The 14,253-nt window shown below is 47.5% G+C and overlaps 5 protein-coding genes across 5 annotated transcripts in view; 3 read left to right on the top strand and 2 right to left on the bottom strand.

The window, feature by feature from the left end:
• Nucleotides 1–2,621: 2,621 nt before the first annotated feature.
• TREMEDRAFT_71046 (uncharacterized protein) lies at nt 2,622–5,543 on the top strand. The gene is made up of 7 exons (XM_007002991.1): nt 2,622–2,858; nt 3,140–3,158; nt 3,275–3,382; nt 3,557–3,737; nt 3,852–4,377; nt 4,469–4,842; nt 4,993–5,543. Exons 1-7 carry the CDS (start codon nt 2,768–2,770, stop codon nt 5,362–5,364), a joined length of 1,671 nt encoding a protein of 556 aa, XP_007003053.1. The 5' UTR covers nt 2,622–2,767; the 3' UTR covers nt 5,365–5,543.
• Nucleotides 5,544–5,643: 100 nt separating this feature from the next.
• TREMEDRAFT_42539 (uncharacterized protein) lies at nt 5,644–9,706 on the top strand. The gene is made up of 13 exons (XM_007002459.1): nt 5,644–5,801; nt 6,128–6,177; nt 6,492–6,584; nt 6,629–6,645; nt 6,873–6,956; nt 7,001–7,079; nt 7,122–7,156; nt 7,200–7,271; nt 7,316–7,392; nt 7,436–8,728; nt 8,813–9,219; nt 9,380–9,571; nt 9,623–9,706. The coding sequence occupies exons 1-13, from the start codon at nt 5,781–5,783 to the stop codon at nt 9,633–9,635; spliced, it is 2,433 nt and encodes an 810-aa protein (XP_007002521.1). The 5' UTR covers nt 5,644–5,780; the 3' UTR covers nt 9,636–9,706.
• Nucleotides 9,707–10,293: 587 nt separating this feature from the next.
• Nucleotides 10,294–11,499, bottom strand: TREMEDRAFT_59989 (uncharacterized protein; the record flags this gene model as incomplete). Its single annotated transcript, XM_007002614.1, has 6 exons — nt 10,294–10,326; nt 10,464–10,536; nt 10,599–10,882; nt 10,966–11,035; nt 11,272–11,312; nt 11,362–11,499. The coding sequence occupies 6 exons, from the start codon at nt 11,497–11,499 to the stop codon at nt 10,294–10,296; spliced, it is 639 nt and encodes a 212-aa protein (XP_007002676.1).
• Nucleotides 11,500–11,797: 298 nt separating this feature from the next.
• On the top strand, nt 11,798–13,787 carry TREMEDRAFT_59988 (uncharacterized protein; the record flags this gene model as incomplete). Its single annotated transcript, XM_007002613.1, has 9 exons — nt 11,798–11,877; nt 11,923–11,956; nt 12,172–12,210; nt 12,255–12,288; nt 12,334–12,406; nt 12,699–12,756; nt 12,949–13,078; nt 13,279–13,372; nt 13,544–13,787. The coding sequence occupies 9 exons, from the start codon at nt 11,798–11,800 to the stop codon at nt 13,785–13,787; spliced, it is 786 nt and encodes a 261-aa protein (XP_007002675.1).
• A 290-nt stretch (nt 13,788–14,077) lies between these two features.
• The window catches only part of TREMEDRAFT_73168 (uncharacterized protein), a gene marked incomplete at its 3' end in the record, with an annotated part of 1,372 nt that continues 1,196 nt past the window's right edge, over nt 14,078–14,253 (bottom strand). Inside the window, exon 2 of the mRNA XM_007002990.1 lies at nt 14,078–14,154. Within this exon, the coding sequence (XP_007003052.1) occupies nt 14,078–14,154 (77 nt within the window). The remainder of the gene's footprint in view (nt 14,155–14,253) is intronic.

The following is a 14,253-nucleotide window of genomic DNA, read 5'->3' as shown; positions in this document are numbered from 1 at the left end:
GACGATATTTCTAACATGGACAAAGAGGAGGAGAATAGGATATCCATAAGTCAATCATCCCCAATCCACTATCAACCACATCTTTTCTCATCAACGAAACGTTCCCTTGATATTTTCCTATGAATGGATCGATCTCGTCGACTGGACAACCATCAAACTTCGAGTGCACCGCATTACGATCGATTCGGTGAACGTGAGAACGTATCTCCGAGGTGGAGGAGAAGGATAACACCGCCCCCTTTGGATCTACATAGTCCAAAATGAGCTAATCGTTTCACACGTTCCCATGACGACCGCTCCACCCGTCTTCCATGACTAACTCCTGGTTACTTCTTTGGGAGCTCAATCCTGCACAGCATCCCTTCCAATCCAAAGCTGTGCGCGGGAATTTGCTAATTTCCTTTGATTTTTAGATTTTCGAAAGCTAGACATAAGCATAGCCCACTTACGTCCACGACAAGGGAGGTACTTGGTTTCCCACGATGGTCAGGAAAACGATTTTCTCTTGTCCGAGACGCGACGATGATCGAAGGCCGCTCGAGCATGGTAAATACTGAGAGATTCAAGTGTTTGCCACTCATAGATCACTGACCTTGACACCACTAGCATGGACACGAATCACAGTACAAATGGAATTAAGTGCTCCTTTCCTGGAAGTGAATGTTATACTGAAAGCTTTCAGGATGATCGGCGCTTGATTGATGGTCGTCTTGTTATAAGTCTCCACTCGACGCATTGCGTGAGTTCCCCTGATGCACCTCGCATAACTGACCGAGAGCCACTTCGGGCACACCCCTTTTCTAATCGGGGCACACCCCGCCACAACACGTGGCCAGGAACACATAGGCCTCGGGGTTTCAGAAACCCCGCGCAGAGCTCTGGTTGCTCACTCTTCTCTTTCATCGCCAATGTCAGTATCAGCTATATCATGTGATGATGATAACGAGAGGGCCTATCGAAGTCAATATTTCACTTATGATAATAAAACAACTACTGACAGACTCGCAGAGGCCAGGAGAACAGCGCCGAGAGAGTTACAAGACACCACGATCAATATCAAGAGAGTTGTAGCAAGTAGTCAGGGAGGGCACAGGCTGATAAGGTGGAGGGTAAAAAGTCCATCAATTTTGGTCGTAAAAGAGTGAGAAGAGTATCAAAATGATCCTTGAGACGATTAGAGACCTTGTGTGTGAAAGAGAGGGTGAGCTTACTAGTAGAATGATGATAAAGAGGTCAGTGGTGGTGAGGACAGGCCGGTTGGTAGCGAGCAGACATGTCGCGACGTTATGAGTTCATGTCCGTCGCGTGGTCGGGCTCTCTGAAACCCCGAGGCCTATGTGTTCCTGGCCACGTGTTGTGGCGGGGTGTGCCCCGATTAGAAAAGGGGTGTGCCCGAAGTGGCTCTCAACTGACCGCTCACTGATGCGCATGAAAGTACGATTTCCGCCTAAAGGCCAGTGGTCCGGAATCAATAAATCCTCATGTGGAAGGTTTTGCAGATGACACTTCCGTACCAGATACACACAATTTCTCTCACAGTTCTCCAATAGACCGTACCAGTGCTTATGACACTGACAATGATACTCGGATTTGGGAGTTGGTGGTGACCATAGGCGGCGCCTCAGCTGAAGACATTCTTGCAGATGCGGCGATGACTGATTCCAATGATTATTTTCAGACGCTGAAAGACCTAGAGTCCTTATTCGATGGGCAGTTGAGGAAATGGCCTTCAGAGGTGAAGATACCAGACAAGTTACGAGTGCGGGTTGAAATTGGGTCTGGCCCACTGACTATCAACGTACCCGACACTGCTCGGTTGAGAGAACCTCCCCCAAGACTATGGAATGATCGGAGATCTGTCTGCGCTGTGGAGATTGGTGCACTAGCATTGATGAACGACGTATTTCATGCAAGCGAGGAGTTTTCGGTACCTCATGAATGGCGGGCTCCTCAGACTGAAGGCGCTGAGGGAGAGGTGACCAAGTTGATCAAGGTCCATTCCCAGGCATATAGGCCACTGAGTACCTTCGATCCCAGTGATGGTCGAGTTACCCTCAATCTACTTTCCAGACCAAATGTGCTCATACGAGTATATGAAAGTCTGCTCGGTAATACTACTAACAGCCTCATCTATCATGATCAAGTGGATACTGATGCGTCTAACTGGAGCTGCGGAGATCAAATCAGGGCTGTTCTGGCTAGCATGGCAAGACATGTCACTGGCTCATCTGGATGAAGAAAGTTTTCTGCTGCATGCTGTATGTTGCAGGTAGTATTTGGGATAATTATGGCCTCTACAAGTGAAGTACTAGAACTATTAAACATAGCTTAGGCAGAACCGTTGAGAGGAATGGAATTATGCAGACAACAAAGGAGTGACTACTTAACTAGTTGACTCTTTGTGGATACTCATCTCTCTCTTGCTGTGTTCCCAGTGCGCAAGGACAGCATTAACATGATGAAACCACTCTCCACCAAAGTCATCTTCTGGCCGAGTGTGTGAAGCCGAGGATGACGTCATGATTCGATTCACCTTGCTCCCATGTTGTCGGGGTACGCCTTATAAGGGAGCTCGAGACTGTTAGGCAGATCTCGAGTATTGAGCCTTTTAGCGAGGATGTTATGATGCAGGTCCCTTACTGCATTCGTGACACATGTTCCCTTCTCCTCTCTACATACTTTTCTTCGATTCACTTGCAACCGTTCAGCGTTTGATTCCAGCGCAACTCGCTGTGGCTGCAAGGGGAAAGAATCCACTACTGTTCCAATGTCTTTTGACTACATACGTCAGGTGGTGTCGGGGAACAAGGCGAGGTATGTGGATCGTGGGTCCGGTGTCGACCTCGATTTGGTATATGGTGGGTTCCCCTTCACTCTTCCGTTTCTCATACCTTCTACCCTCCTTAATCTAGTCCACCAGTCCATGAATATCTCCTTACATTCAGTTATCCTATCATATCCTCTCTGCTCGGTCGTGTCCCTTTAAACTCGACTAGAGCACAGACAGACAGACAGACAGACATCCACACCTCCCGTCCTCTCACATATCTCGATTCTGTGCCACTAAACCCTTTCTCAAGCGGGAAGCATCCCTGACGTCCCATTAAATGTTCAGTTTTGAAGCACAGCTGACAGAAAGTGACGGATAGGATCATCATGTTTGTCATTCCATTCTCTTTCTCCTCCAGACGAGTCGAACTCAAATAATTAATTGAGCGGGGATTCGTCTTCGGAAGACAACGTGGGCGTTTGTCACGATGAAGCTGATGCCTAGTATGGGATATCCGGCTATAGGAATGGCTGGACTGTATAGGAACCGAAGACGGGACGTGTTAAAGTTTATCAATCAGCGGCATGGCGAGAAGTGGTGGATCTGGAATCTGTGAGTTGTTAGATGCCTCATCGTGGATTGTACCAGTCTTTTACCTATCTCTGTCAACCTTCATCATCTTGTTGAAATCTTCTCGGGACAACCAAGGACTGTCTTCTTACTCCAATGACTAGAGCGAGATTGAAGAATCTTAGCATGATTGAGTTGACCTGACTGACACCCCAGCTGCCCCCTCTACGAAAATGCCTACTCGCCCGAGAGCATGCACAATCGAGTATCGCGATATCCTTTTCCAGATCATCATCCTCCACCCTTGCCTCTACTCCCTCTGGCGGTCAAGGAAATGACAGCTTGGCTTCAAGGAGATGAAGAAAGGATAGCTATCATACATTGTAAAGCAGGCAAGGTAGGTCTCCCGTAGATATTCAATTCTTTCCCTTCCAAAAATTCCACCATATACGATCAAGCTATGGATGTCCACCTCCGCTCACTCCATCTCTGCTCTGTGACTGATCTACAGGGTCGATCGGGTACCCTCCTCTGCTCTTACCTCCTCTCACTAGACACCCTTCCCCCTCCGCCCCAATTACCCACCTCATATTCCACTCACGACCCCAGTCGTCATTCACTTGTCGATCGCACAGAGCCAGGTTGGATCCTATTCGGTGGAGGTTCCTCAGTCGCCAAAGCGCCTGTCGATCAAGAATCAGATAAGGAAGAGCTGCGTCATGATAACGACGATCGAGAGGCCCACACAGAGGATCCTCACACACCTGCGAGATCGGAGAGACTACGAGTGACCTCCAGGGCAGGATCGACAGCTTCATCCTTGACGACTATCTCCAGGCCATCGCCCCCTCCCTCCGTCCAAATATCATATCTTTCAGAGGAACCGTATGCTCCCATGGACATCGATGACGAGGGAGATTTGAGACGACCAGGGCAGAGGGACAGGAGAGATGGGAAAGTTGACGACGTGTTCAGAATGCATAGTAGTAGGAGGATGAAGCCTACTTCTTCGGGAAGAGGTGTTTCAATCCCGAGTCGTGAGTAACATCTTCAGTCATAAACAATCTCTGTACCAGCTGTCAACGGGATATCATGGAGAAATACTAGAAGAAAGCTGACGGATGCTAGAACGCAGATGGTGCCGATACGTCAACCTTCTATTCACCAACAAAGCTCCTCCATCCTACCTCTCCCCCGTTCGCACCCGTGTCCGTCTCATCTCCATCACCATGCTCCTTAACCCACCTACTACTTGGCAAAAACCGTTGGCGTCGCTCGTCGTCGGACGCTCAGGTGGACAAGGGAACGCATGGGCATCTGTGGCGAGGTACGACGATGATTACGTAGCAGAACTGAAGCGTCGGGGTGGGAGTGGCGAGGGCATTGGAGGGGAGATCACCTGGGGAGGGGTAGGAGGAACCGGAGAGTGGGACACGAAGAAGATGTTTAGGAGTTGTGGAAAGATGGTTTCTGCGCCTACGTCTCAGGACTCGGACGACGACGTGAGTTCGCCGCTTGCCCTCCCTCAAGAAGCCAGCCCGTCTGCAATAATTCCCATCCTCTCTATCATTTTATCCATCTATACACTACGACGGATGGGACGGGCCGGCGCAGGTCTGACTCAAGCGGCGGCAGATTCGCTGATCATACAGGAATGTATAAAACACGAACTTGTACCTAAGTCTGAACCACTGGTTCTCGAACGTGGTAGAGAAGTGCGACTCAAATTTCATTTAGCTTCATTACCTCTAGGATGGACCTGGTTCATTCCCGCCTTTCACCTCCCTGAACCTGTGCCCTCCACCAAAACACCAATCCAACAAAAAGTCCACACATTACATTTCGACAGATCGCAAATTGATTTCGCCATCGGACCAGGAGCTTCTTTGAGAAGTGTGGAGGTGAAATTAGAGGAGGTACCAGTGGATGACATGTCAGAGCCTGCGAGGTTGTTGAATGATGAGGAAGAGCGCGCTGAAGGGGTGGATGAGAGAGTGGAACATGTCAGAGAAGACGGGGAATGATGACATATCTGCTGCGCCTGCCGGTTGCCCCTTGGCCTAGATCTTTCTTTCAGCTAGTATTGTTTGTGCTGCTATGTCATCAACCCGTGACTCGGCTGCCTACCTACATATTTATAGTTGACTAGGTGTTCTAGAGTATGTCGAATGGACCCAGTTGAATGCCATCTGTTCTCGCGTGTTCTTCGCCACCTGCGCAAAGTGCTTCCGTCTTAGTTGGGGCACAAATAAAGCAACAGCCGCGTCATTGCCAGCTGACTATACCACTCACTTCCACCTTCCCCCCTTCAACCTCTTCAACCCTCCCATCCCCCTTCTTCTTCCTGTAACCTCACTTGCTGCTCTCTCACAGCTCTGACAGCTATATCAGTGTCTAACCTTCTACCCAGCGTTTGTCCTCACAGGAATATCCAACAACAATGGCTGACGATCCTTCCAAAGTGAGCTCTCGTTTGAACGCTGATCCACCTCGCTATCTTGTATCCTTACTCTTGCCACCCTGTCTACCTTAGGTTGTATGCTCTCATGTGGAGTTTGACAGATCCAGTATCCTAATGAGCTCTCCGTCTTTATCTGCGTGCTTCTCTGAGAAGGGGATGGCAGCCCGACTTGTCACTCCAATCCCGATCTCGTCGCCTCAAATTCCTTTCGAAGGTAGAAGGGAATCCGCGAGGCGGATGTCTTGTCGTATAGTGCTTATCGAGATAAGTGGCGAGGGAATGGTGTGATATGGTGGGAAAGTAAGAAATGCGAGCTGACACATCAGGCCAAAGTGGAAGATTCCACGGCGACTGCTATCTTGAGAGGAAAGAAGACGTCAGTATCTCCCACTGTCCTCCCTCCATTGCCCCTGTGATCATTTCTGCAATGATCATTCCTAAATTCCATGTCTCAACCGAGATATACCTGCACGTCTCGTCTTTGCAAGGGTAAACTATGGGAGTAGGCACACTGCGTAACGCTCAATAGTACGAGAGTGAATGAGATGGAATGTATCAGAGTCGAACGAAGGGAATGATCAAGATTCCAAGTATGCCCTTCATACGGACGCAGAGATGGATCGTGAAGTTGAAATAATTGAAGGGAACAGAGTAATCGAGAGATGTGGAGAACTGAACTAACTCAATCAGACCGAACAGACTTATCGTCGATGAGAGTCCATCGGACGATAATTCCGTAGGTATCATGCATCCCAACACTATGGAGATCCTTGGTCTGTTTCGGTAAGTCTTCACTAATTGGTTCTGAAATGCGGCTGATGGGACAGAGGAGATACCATTATTGGTGAGTGTTCCTATCTACTCAACCTGGATAATTCGCCTCTGTCATCTTAGGCACCGTGTGAATGGCTTTAAGGGGAAGTCAGATCGGAGGAAAAGCGACGAGCAAGAGCTCTCCTTGTCAACGAATAGGTTTCTGGTTAAACTAGCTCCGAGGCGGCGTGGAAGGTGGCAAAGACTGGATGTGGTCCATGGATGTGATATGGTTCAGACATGTATACTCACGAACAGTCCGCGGCAAGAAGAGAAAGGACACGGTACTCATCTGTCTCAGTCAAGATGACGTTGAGGAAGGCAAAATCGCTATGAACAAGGGTCAGCTCTCTTGATTGATGTAGCATTCCAAGCTGATGGTACAGTGGCCAGGGCAAATTGCGCTGTCAGACTTGGCGACCTTGCTCATGTATCCGCAGCCAATGATATCAAGTATGGCAAGAGGTAAGCTCTCCCAACCTCAGACATATTGAAGCTAACCAGTAGGATCCACGTCCTGCCGTTTGCCGACTCCATCGAAGGTACGTCGGGAATGTCTCCCATAATTTGAGGCTCACGAAGAAGGTCTATCAGGTAACCTCTTTGACGTATTTTTGCGACCATATTTCCTCGAGGCGTACCGTCCTATTAGAAAGGGTGAGCTGCACATGTTGAGTTGTGAACCGGTCTAACCTTATCAGGCGACGTCTTTCAGGTCCGTGGAGGTATGAGAACTGTAGATTTTAAGGTCATCGAAGTTGATCCGGCGCCCTACTGCGTGAGTCGGGATTTGCCGCCATCATTCTGAGCTGATAGGTTAGATCGTTGCCTCGGACACTGTCATCCATACTGAAGGTGATCCCGTCGACCGGGAAGCTGAGGAACAAAATCTGAACAACGTTGGGTACGACGATCTCGGTGGTTGCAGGAAACAACTGGCGCAAATCCGAGAGCTCGTCGAACTTCCTCTCCGACATCCCCAGTTGTTCAAGGCTATCGGTATCAAACCTCCACGTGGTGTGCTCATGTTCGGTCCTCCCGGTACCGGTAAGACTTTGATGGCGAGGGCAGTTGCCAACGAGACCGGTGCATTCTTCTTCCTCATCAACGGTCCTGAAATCATGTCCAAGATGGCCGGAGAGTCTGAATCCAATCTCCGTAAAGCATTTGAGGAGGCCGAGAAGAACAGTCCGGCAATTATCTTCATCGACGAAATCGACTCGATCGCGCCTAAACGTGACAAGACCAATGGTGAGGTCGAGCGACGTGTCGTCTCACAACTGTTGACACTTATGGACGGTCTCAAGGCTCGTTCCAACGTGGTCGTCATGGCTGCTACCAACAGACCCAACTCGATTGACCCTGCCCTCCGTCGTTTTGGTCGTTTCGACCGTGAGGTTGACATTGGTATCCCTGACCCTACCGGCCGATTGGAAATCCTCCGAATCCACACCAAGAACATGAAGCTGTCAGACGATGTCGACCTGGAGCAGATTGCCGCCGACACACACGGTTACGTCGGTGCTGATATCGCTTCCCTTTGCTCTGAAGCCGCCATGCAACAGATCCGAGAGAAGATGGATTTGATCGACTTGGACGAGGATACGATTGATGCTGAGGTTCTCGACTCTCTCGGTGTGACTATGGAGAACTTCCGATTCGCTCTGGGTGTAAACAACCCCTCTGCCCTTCGTGAGACGGTGGTGGAGATTCCTACTACCACATGGAACGACATTGGTGGGTTGGACAACGTCAAGCGCGAGCTTCAAGAAACCGTGCAGTATCCTGTCGAGCACCCAGAGAAGTTCCTCAAGTACGGCATGTCCCCTTCGAAGGGTGTGCTCTTCTACGGGCCACCCGGAACGGGTAAGACCATGTTGGCCAAGGCCATTGCCAACGAATGTCAGGCCAACTTCATCTCCATCAAAGGTCCGGAATTGCTCACCATGTGGTTTGGAGAGTCCGAGGCGAACGTCAGAGATGTGTTTGACAAGGCGCGTGCGGCGGCACCATGTGTCATGTTCTTTGACGAACTGGATTCCATTGCCAAGTCTCGTGGTGGTTCTTCCGGAGATGGTGGTGGTGCAGGTGACAGAGTGCTGAATCAGATTCTTGTGAGTGTTGTTTGCTTTTCTCTCACTTCTCTGCCAGCTGTATCATAGAGTGATCGAGTATGAGGGACAGTGCTGACATCTTAGACTGAAATGGACGGTATGAACGCCAAGAAAAACGTCTTCATTATTGGCGCTACCAACCGACCTGATCAGATTGATTCTGCACTTCTTCGTCCCGGTCGATTGGACCAGCTCATCTACATTCCTCTTCCAGACGAAGCATCACGATTGTCTATCCTCAAGGCTACCCTGCGCAAGTCTCCCCTCGCCGAAGGAGTCAACCTCGAGTTCCTCGCCAAGAACACTGCCGGATTCTCTGGTGCGGATCTCACTGAGATCTGTCAACGCGCTGCCAAGTTGGCTATTAGGGCCAGTATCGAGGCTGATATGCGTAAAGACCGTGAGAAGAAGGAACGGGTAGAGGCAGAGGGTGGAGAAGAGGACTTGATGGATGCGGATGAGGAGGACGATGAAGTGCCGGCGATCTCTGTGTGAGTGTTTCTTCAGGTCGCCTCCTTTTCACCGGGACTTGTCATCTAGTTCATCGTCTGACGCTTCCATGACTGTGTCCTTGCGCAATCAAGCTGCTACTCTGCCTTTTTTCCAGAGGCGGTAGATATGATAATTCACTCGAACAGCACTGAACCCCAGCGAACACTTTGAAGAAGCCATGCGCTTCGCACGTCGTTCCGTCTCCGACGCCGATATCCGTCGATACGAAATGTTCTCCACCACTCTACAACAGTCTAGGAGCTTTGGGAACAACTTTAAATTCCCTGAAAGCACTGGTGGGGATACACAAGCGGGTGGTGCCAGCTTCCAAAACGAAGCCGACGATGATGAGTGAGTGGAGGTTTTCTTTCACGTTACGATAAGTCAGATGCTGACGTTTAGTCTGTACGCCTGAGTCGTGCGGGAAACTTGAATGTAGAAAGGAAAATGAGATATGTTTCATGCAAATTGTGAAATGCTGATGCGTCTGTGTTTGCTCATACACCTTATGTTTCCTTCATATCACACGCTTTTTACCTTGTAGATCTCATTTACTCTTGTGTCATTAAGATCATCTACTTTGACTCATATTATAACTTTCACCCAGCCCATCGTGTCCACTCACACCTCGTTTCAGATCCCCTCAAGTTTCTTAAACCGACAAAGTTTCATGCCAAGCAACCCACCAAGCTGTCAAGCCCTCGTGTCTTATTTCCCCTCCACATTCTTCTCTCCGTAGTGACTGACCCACCAAGTGAGGGGGAGGATGTCCAGGGATCCAAGAATATTCAGTCCATATCGCTAATTGCTCTACTCCCCTTTTCAACTGACTTGAAGGACTTGTGGCGTGTTCGGTCATTATGACGTCGGACTTTTCGGGGAATGTGGATGAGTGGGGAGGACGTAATTGAGAACGAAGCAAGGTCGGTAGGAAAAGTTTAGCTTCTGGCCACTGTTTTCTCAGTTGACGAATACACAAGCAATATCTCTTTCTTCAATTCGTCTTTCCGATCATCTCATTCCTTTTCCACAAACATCTCAATCTCCTCTCCACACTCATTCTCATCCTTATCTCATAATCTCCTCAATCTCCTCTTCTCGTCCATCTCACTGTTAGCTCCATAATCATCTCACTGCGTCTTCCACAATTTAGAAAGAGCTCTCCCTGATAAATGTTCACTGACAAAGGGATAATCGGACATCTCTAGAAGGACAACTCAACAGTAGGGAGAGAAGCACACACCATAAGATCTAAAGGTAAACCTGATGAACCAGAATTAGATAATTCAAACCATTGAGGAAACATTTCTTCTGACCTAATCATCAACCTTATCGTTCTTCTTATCATTAAAAGGATGATAGTACTAGTAAAACTCACTCGGTGATCTCTCCAGACCAGGATGAACATATGTAAATGGATATATCTATAGTTTGGGCATTTACCAAATTTCTTCGGTGTTTCGTTTCTCTTGTGAATCCCGTTTGGGAGTCATCGGAAGGTTTCAAAGGAGAAGAAGAAGTGGGAGAAAGAGGATTGGAAGGATTGAGAGAAGAAAGATCAGAAGAAGAACAAGAAGCACGAGTTGATGATGAAGGTCGGAGAATCATCATTCTTCCTACTTCGTATAACCCCCCTGAGTTGGGTATAAGACCACATTCTTCCTTTTCCATCAGTTCATCATAACAAATGAACTTGACCAAGTCGAGATAGCATGTGACAAAGTCAATATTGATATAAAGCTTACGTAGAGTTCTCGAATAACACATTGATCCATCGTTTCCCCCTGATCTAACTTTCCACCAAACCCATTCCACCTAAATTGTCAAATACTTTTCTTACATCTCTCTTGCTCATATTTACTCCTCGATTCACTATTCATTACACTTTCTAGAGAGTTTATCATGATCTCACTGTGTGTCTATTGAGAGGTATACCGAGACAATCCCGGTAACTCAAGCTTGATCCTCCAGGAATCTTCAAACTTCCTCTCCATGAAGAATATGAGACAACTCAATATACTTAAATGATATCACCAGACAAAAAAACTCACAATCCTATTCCAAAACCACGTTTCTTACGTCCTAACAAAACCTACACTCAGTCTTGTCAACCCTATAAATCAACCAGAAACCAAACTCACACGTCGACCTTTGATGTCAAGTGGGAAAACTAAACTACATCGTAGTGGTTCTTCCGAAGGGTTTTGCCAACTTTTCAAAGGATATCTTCTGGTTTCCATTTTCTTTATATGGCCCAGATCTGGGAAAGGAGGTAACATCTTTTTTACTTGCTCGTTTTGTAGTTGAAACTTGTTAGGTCTTAGGGTTTGTGGATGTTTATTGCCTAAGCTCAAAGTTGTTGCTTACACTAAAATTGGGTGGGGGTGGAGGTACGCGGGGCCCCACAGAGAAGGGCAACAAGGGTGAAAGAATGTCTTGCTGGCACTTTCGACTTTGACTTTGATTTTGATTTTGGACATACTTTATAATTTACTATTCCTCAATACACGTCTAGCGAAGATACAAAGCCGTCACCGGTGGATAGGACATCTGGGTTAGAGAGAAAGAAGGAAAACGATGGCAGACTTTTCAGCAGTGTATAACTCCGTACCTCCTGTCACTAGAACGTTACTTCTCGCAACTGTCATCATCACCGGGTAAGCTGAGTTCGTTAGTTTACTCGTGACCAGCTGATAGTCCAGACCATGTTTATTACAGATCATACGTCCTGTCGATGTGAGCTTTTCTTTGTTTTTCCCAAAGCGCATGCACGCCCACACATCTCAAACGGAATATCATTGAAGGATGATATATGTTAACTAGTGTGATGGAACGGTACTGCCATCTATCTCCGGTACAATACGGAGGAGATGCTCCTTTTCAGATGTCTATGAGCTGAGAGGGTGGAGTGAGAGAAAATCAGAGGTTAGAGAGAGAAAAGCTAATGATAGGTCGCATTCATCTGGTGGCGTATAACAAGACGATGGGAGGTGAGTTTTCGAATGTAAGTACATGAGATTACAGCTGATGTTAGGTTTGGCGACTTGTCACTTCTTTCTTCTACGGAGGTCAGCTTGCGTCAGTCCACCATTGTGTTCAAGCTGATGGAGTAGGAGGAGGTTTTCCTTTTTTATATGATTTGTTCTTGATTTATCGGAATTCATCAGCTTTGGAGCGGAATGTCTAGTGAGTGGTAAATTGTCTCTCTCAAACCCCATTCGTACTCTTCCAGAGTCTGAAAGCTGCCATTCTGATATCGTTACACTAGCACTACCGACCTCCATCCTCCATCCTTCCTCAACCTTTCACCTCACCTCCGTCTTGAGTTATTGTGGGGATTGTGAATTCGTCATTTCACGGCGTAAATGTCCAGGAAGCACTAGGCTACCAATTCCCTAATTTCCCTGACAATGAGTAAACTGGAATTATGTCAACGGTTTGCAGGCGAGAAAATGTATGAGAATAAGCTGATGAACAGTATGAGCAATACAGCTGAATACGCATGGATGCATGTTATGTTGGCGACTTTTATTCTCGTACGTCTACCCTCCTTCATCCCTTCCGCTTTTTCATCAAATCCCCCAGTCGTTACCAAATCCCCAACACTTGCTTGATGACACCTTACCAATCAAAGCACTCCCACTCTTGTTTTTCAATTGAGTGTCGTTTGAGTAACTCGTAAAAAATGGGCTCATCTGAGCAATGGGATTAACACGACTAATTGCCAGATCTTCAACATCCCACTCGAATTCCCTTTCTTCTTCCGTTCTCTACTTCATGCTCAAACGTACCTGTGGTGCAGAGCCAACCCCACCACAAAAGTCTCAATCTTTGGTCTTTTGACCATTCCCACCAGCTGTGAGTGAATCTTCCTCTCGTGGTGTAGATCTCAACTGTCTTTGCTCTTGATCCCATCTTTTACTCGCACATTGACTGCGTGCTCGTTATGAGGGGCGCGGAAATTCCTCCAGTTCGGACACACTGCGCTGAGTCACTTCGAATTTAAAGTCATCGGGGAGAGAGAGAGAGAGGGAGAGGAGCATAAGAACTGATATCAGTATATCCACCCGCTCTAATAGTCCTGGACCTTTTGACGGGAGGACCTATGAAAGCTATTTCTGGTCTACTAGGTCTATTCGCTGGACATTTATGGTATGTTCCGTTATTCATTCCTCCTTCCAACCTACATCTCTTCTCATCCTTCTCTTCAAATATCACTCTAACATATCCCACCTCCTTGTCGGAGGGCATGTCGTTCTATCACACTCTATCTTGGTCGGAGAATAAAGGTATCATGGTATCAAGAAAGTTGCTCACACACAGGTGGTTCCTATCATCTTATCTCCCTGTTCACGCCCCAGTCCGACTTCGTCGACCTAACCCACTTTCCACCCCAAACCGATTCCGCTCCCTCTTCTCTAGTTCTTCTCGACCTCGTACTTCAGGCGGATACACAGTCACCCCACCGACGAGGGGTACGACCACTGCTCGACCTGTTCAAGATGCGGCGGAAGCTGTGAGACATCGATGGGGTGGGGGAAGTCGATTAGGTGGGGAGCCCTTATGATTTGGACTGTAAAATATCGTATTGTTTAATCATACTGCATGCAACGTATAGTGCCCCACCATGATGCATGCGATGTAAGGAATACTTCATCCTGAGGACACCATCGAATTGGTTGAAATAAATGACCCGTGATGAATTCATGCAACGTAACGTATAAAAGAGTAAGATGCGATGATATGAAGTGATGTATGATTCTATTGAGATATTGAGATTTTGACATCTTGAGATTCTCCAATGGCCATGTATCGAAGATAGAGATGCTGGTATTTGTCGAGAGTTGAAATATGTTATCATCTCGACGCCCAAGTTGTAAAAGCCATAATGACGATCCCACCTATCATCCCTCCCAGACCAAAGAATAAACAATCTCTCTCATGTGATGGTATCGCCCATTTTGATAATTTTTCAGGTATCCAATTGATTCGTGACAAGATTAAATTTCTTTCTTCTCCTTTCCCACTAAATT

This window comes from Tremella mesenterica (assembly GCF_000271645.1).
Source record: "Tremella mesenterica DSM 1558 unplaced genomic scaffold TREMEscaffold_2, whole genome shotgun sequence".
Classification (NCBI taxonomy): Eukaryota; Fungi; Basidiomycota; class Tremellomycetes; order Tremellales; family Tremellaceae; genus Tremella; species Tremella mesenterica.
Note: the sequence above shows the minus strand (reverse complement) of the source record. Positions and strands in the feature narration are given on the sequence as shown.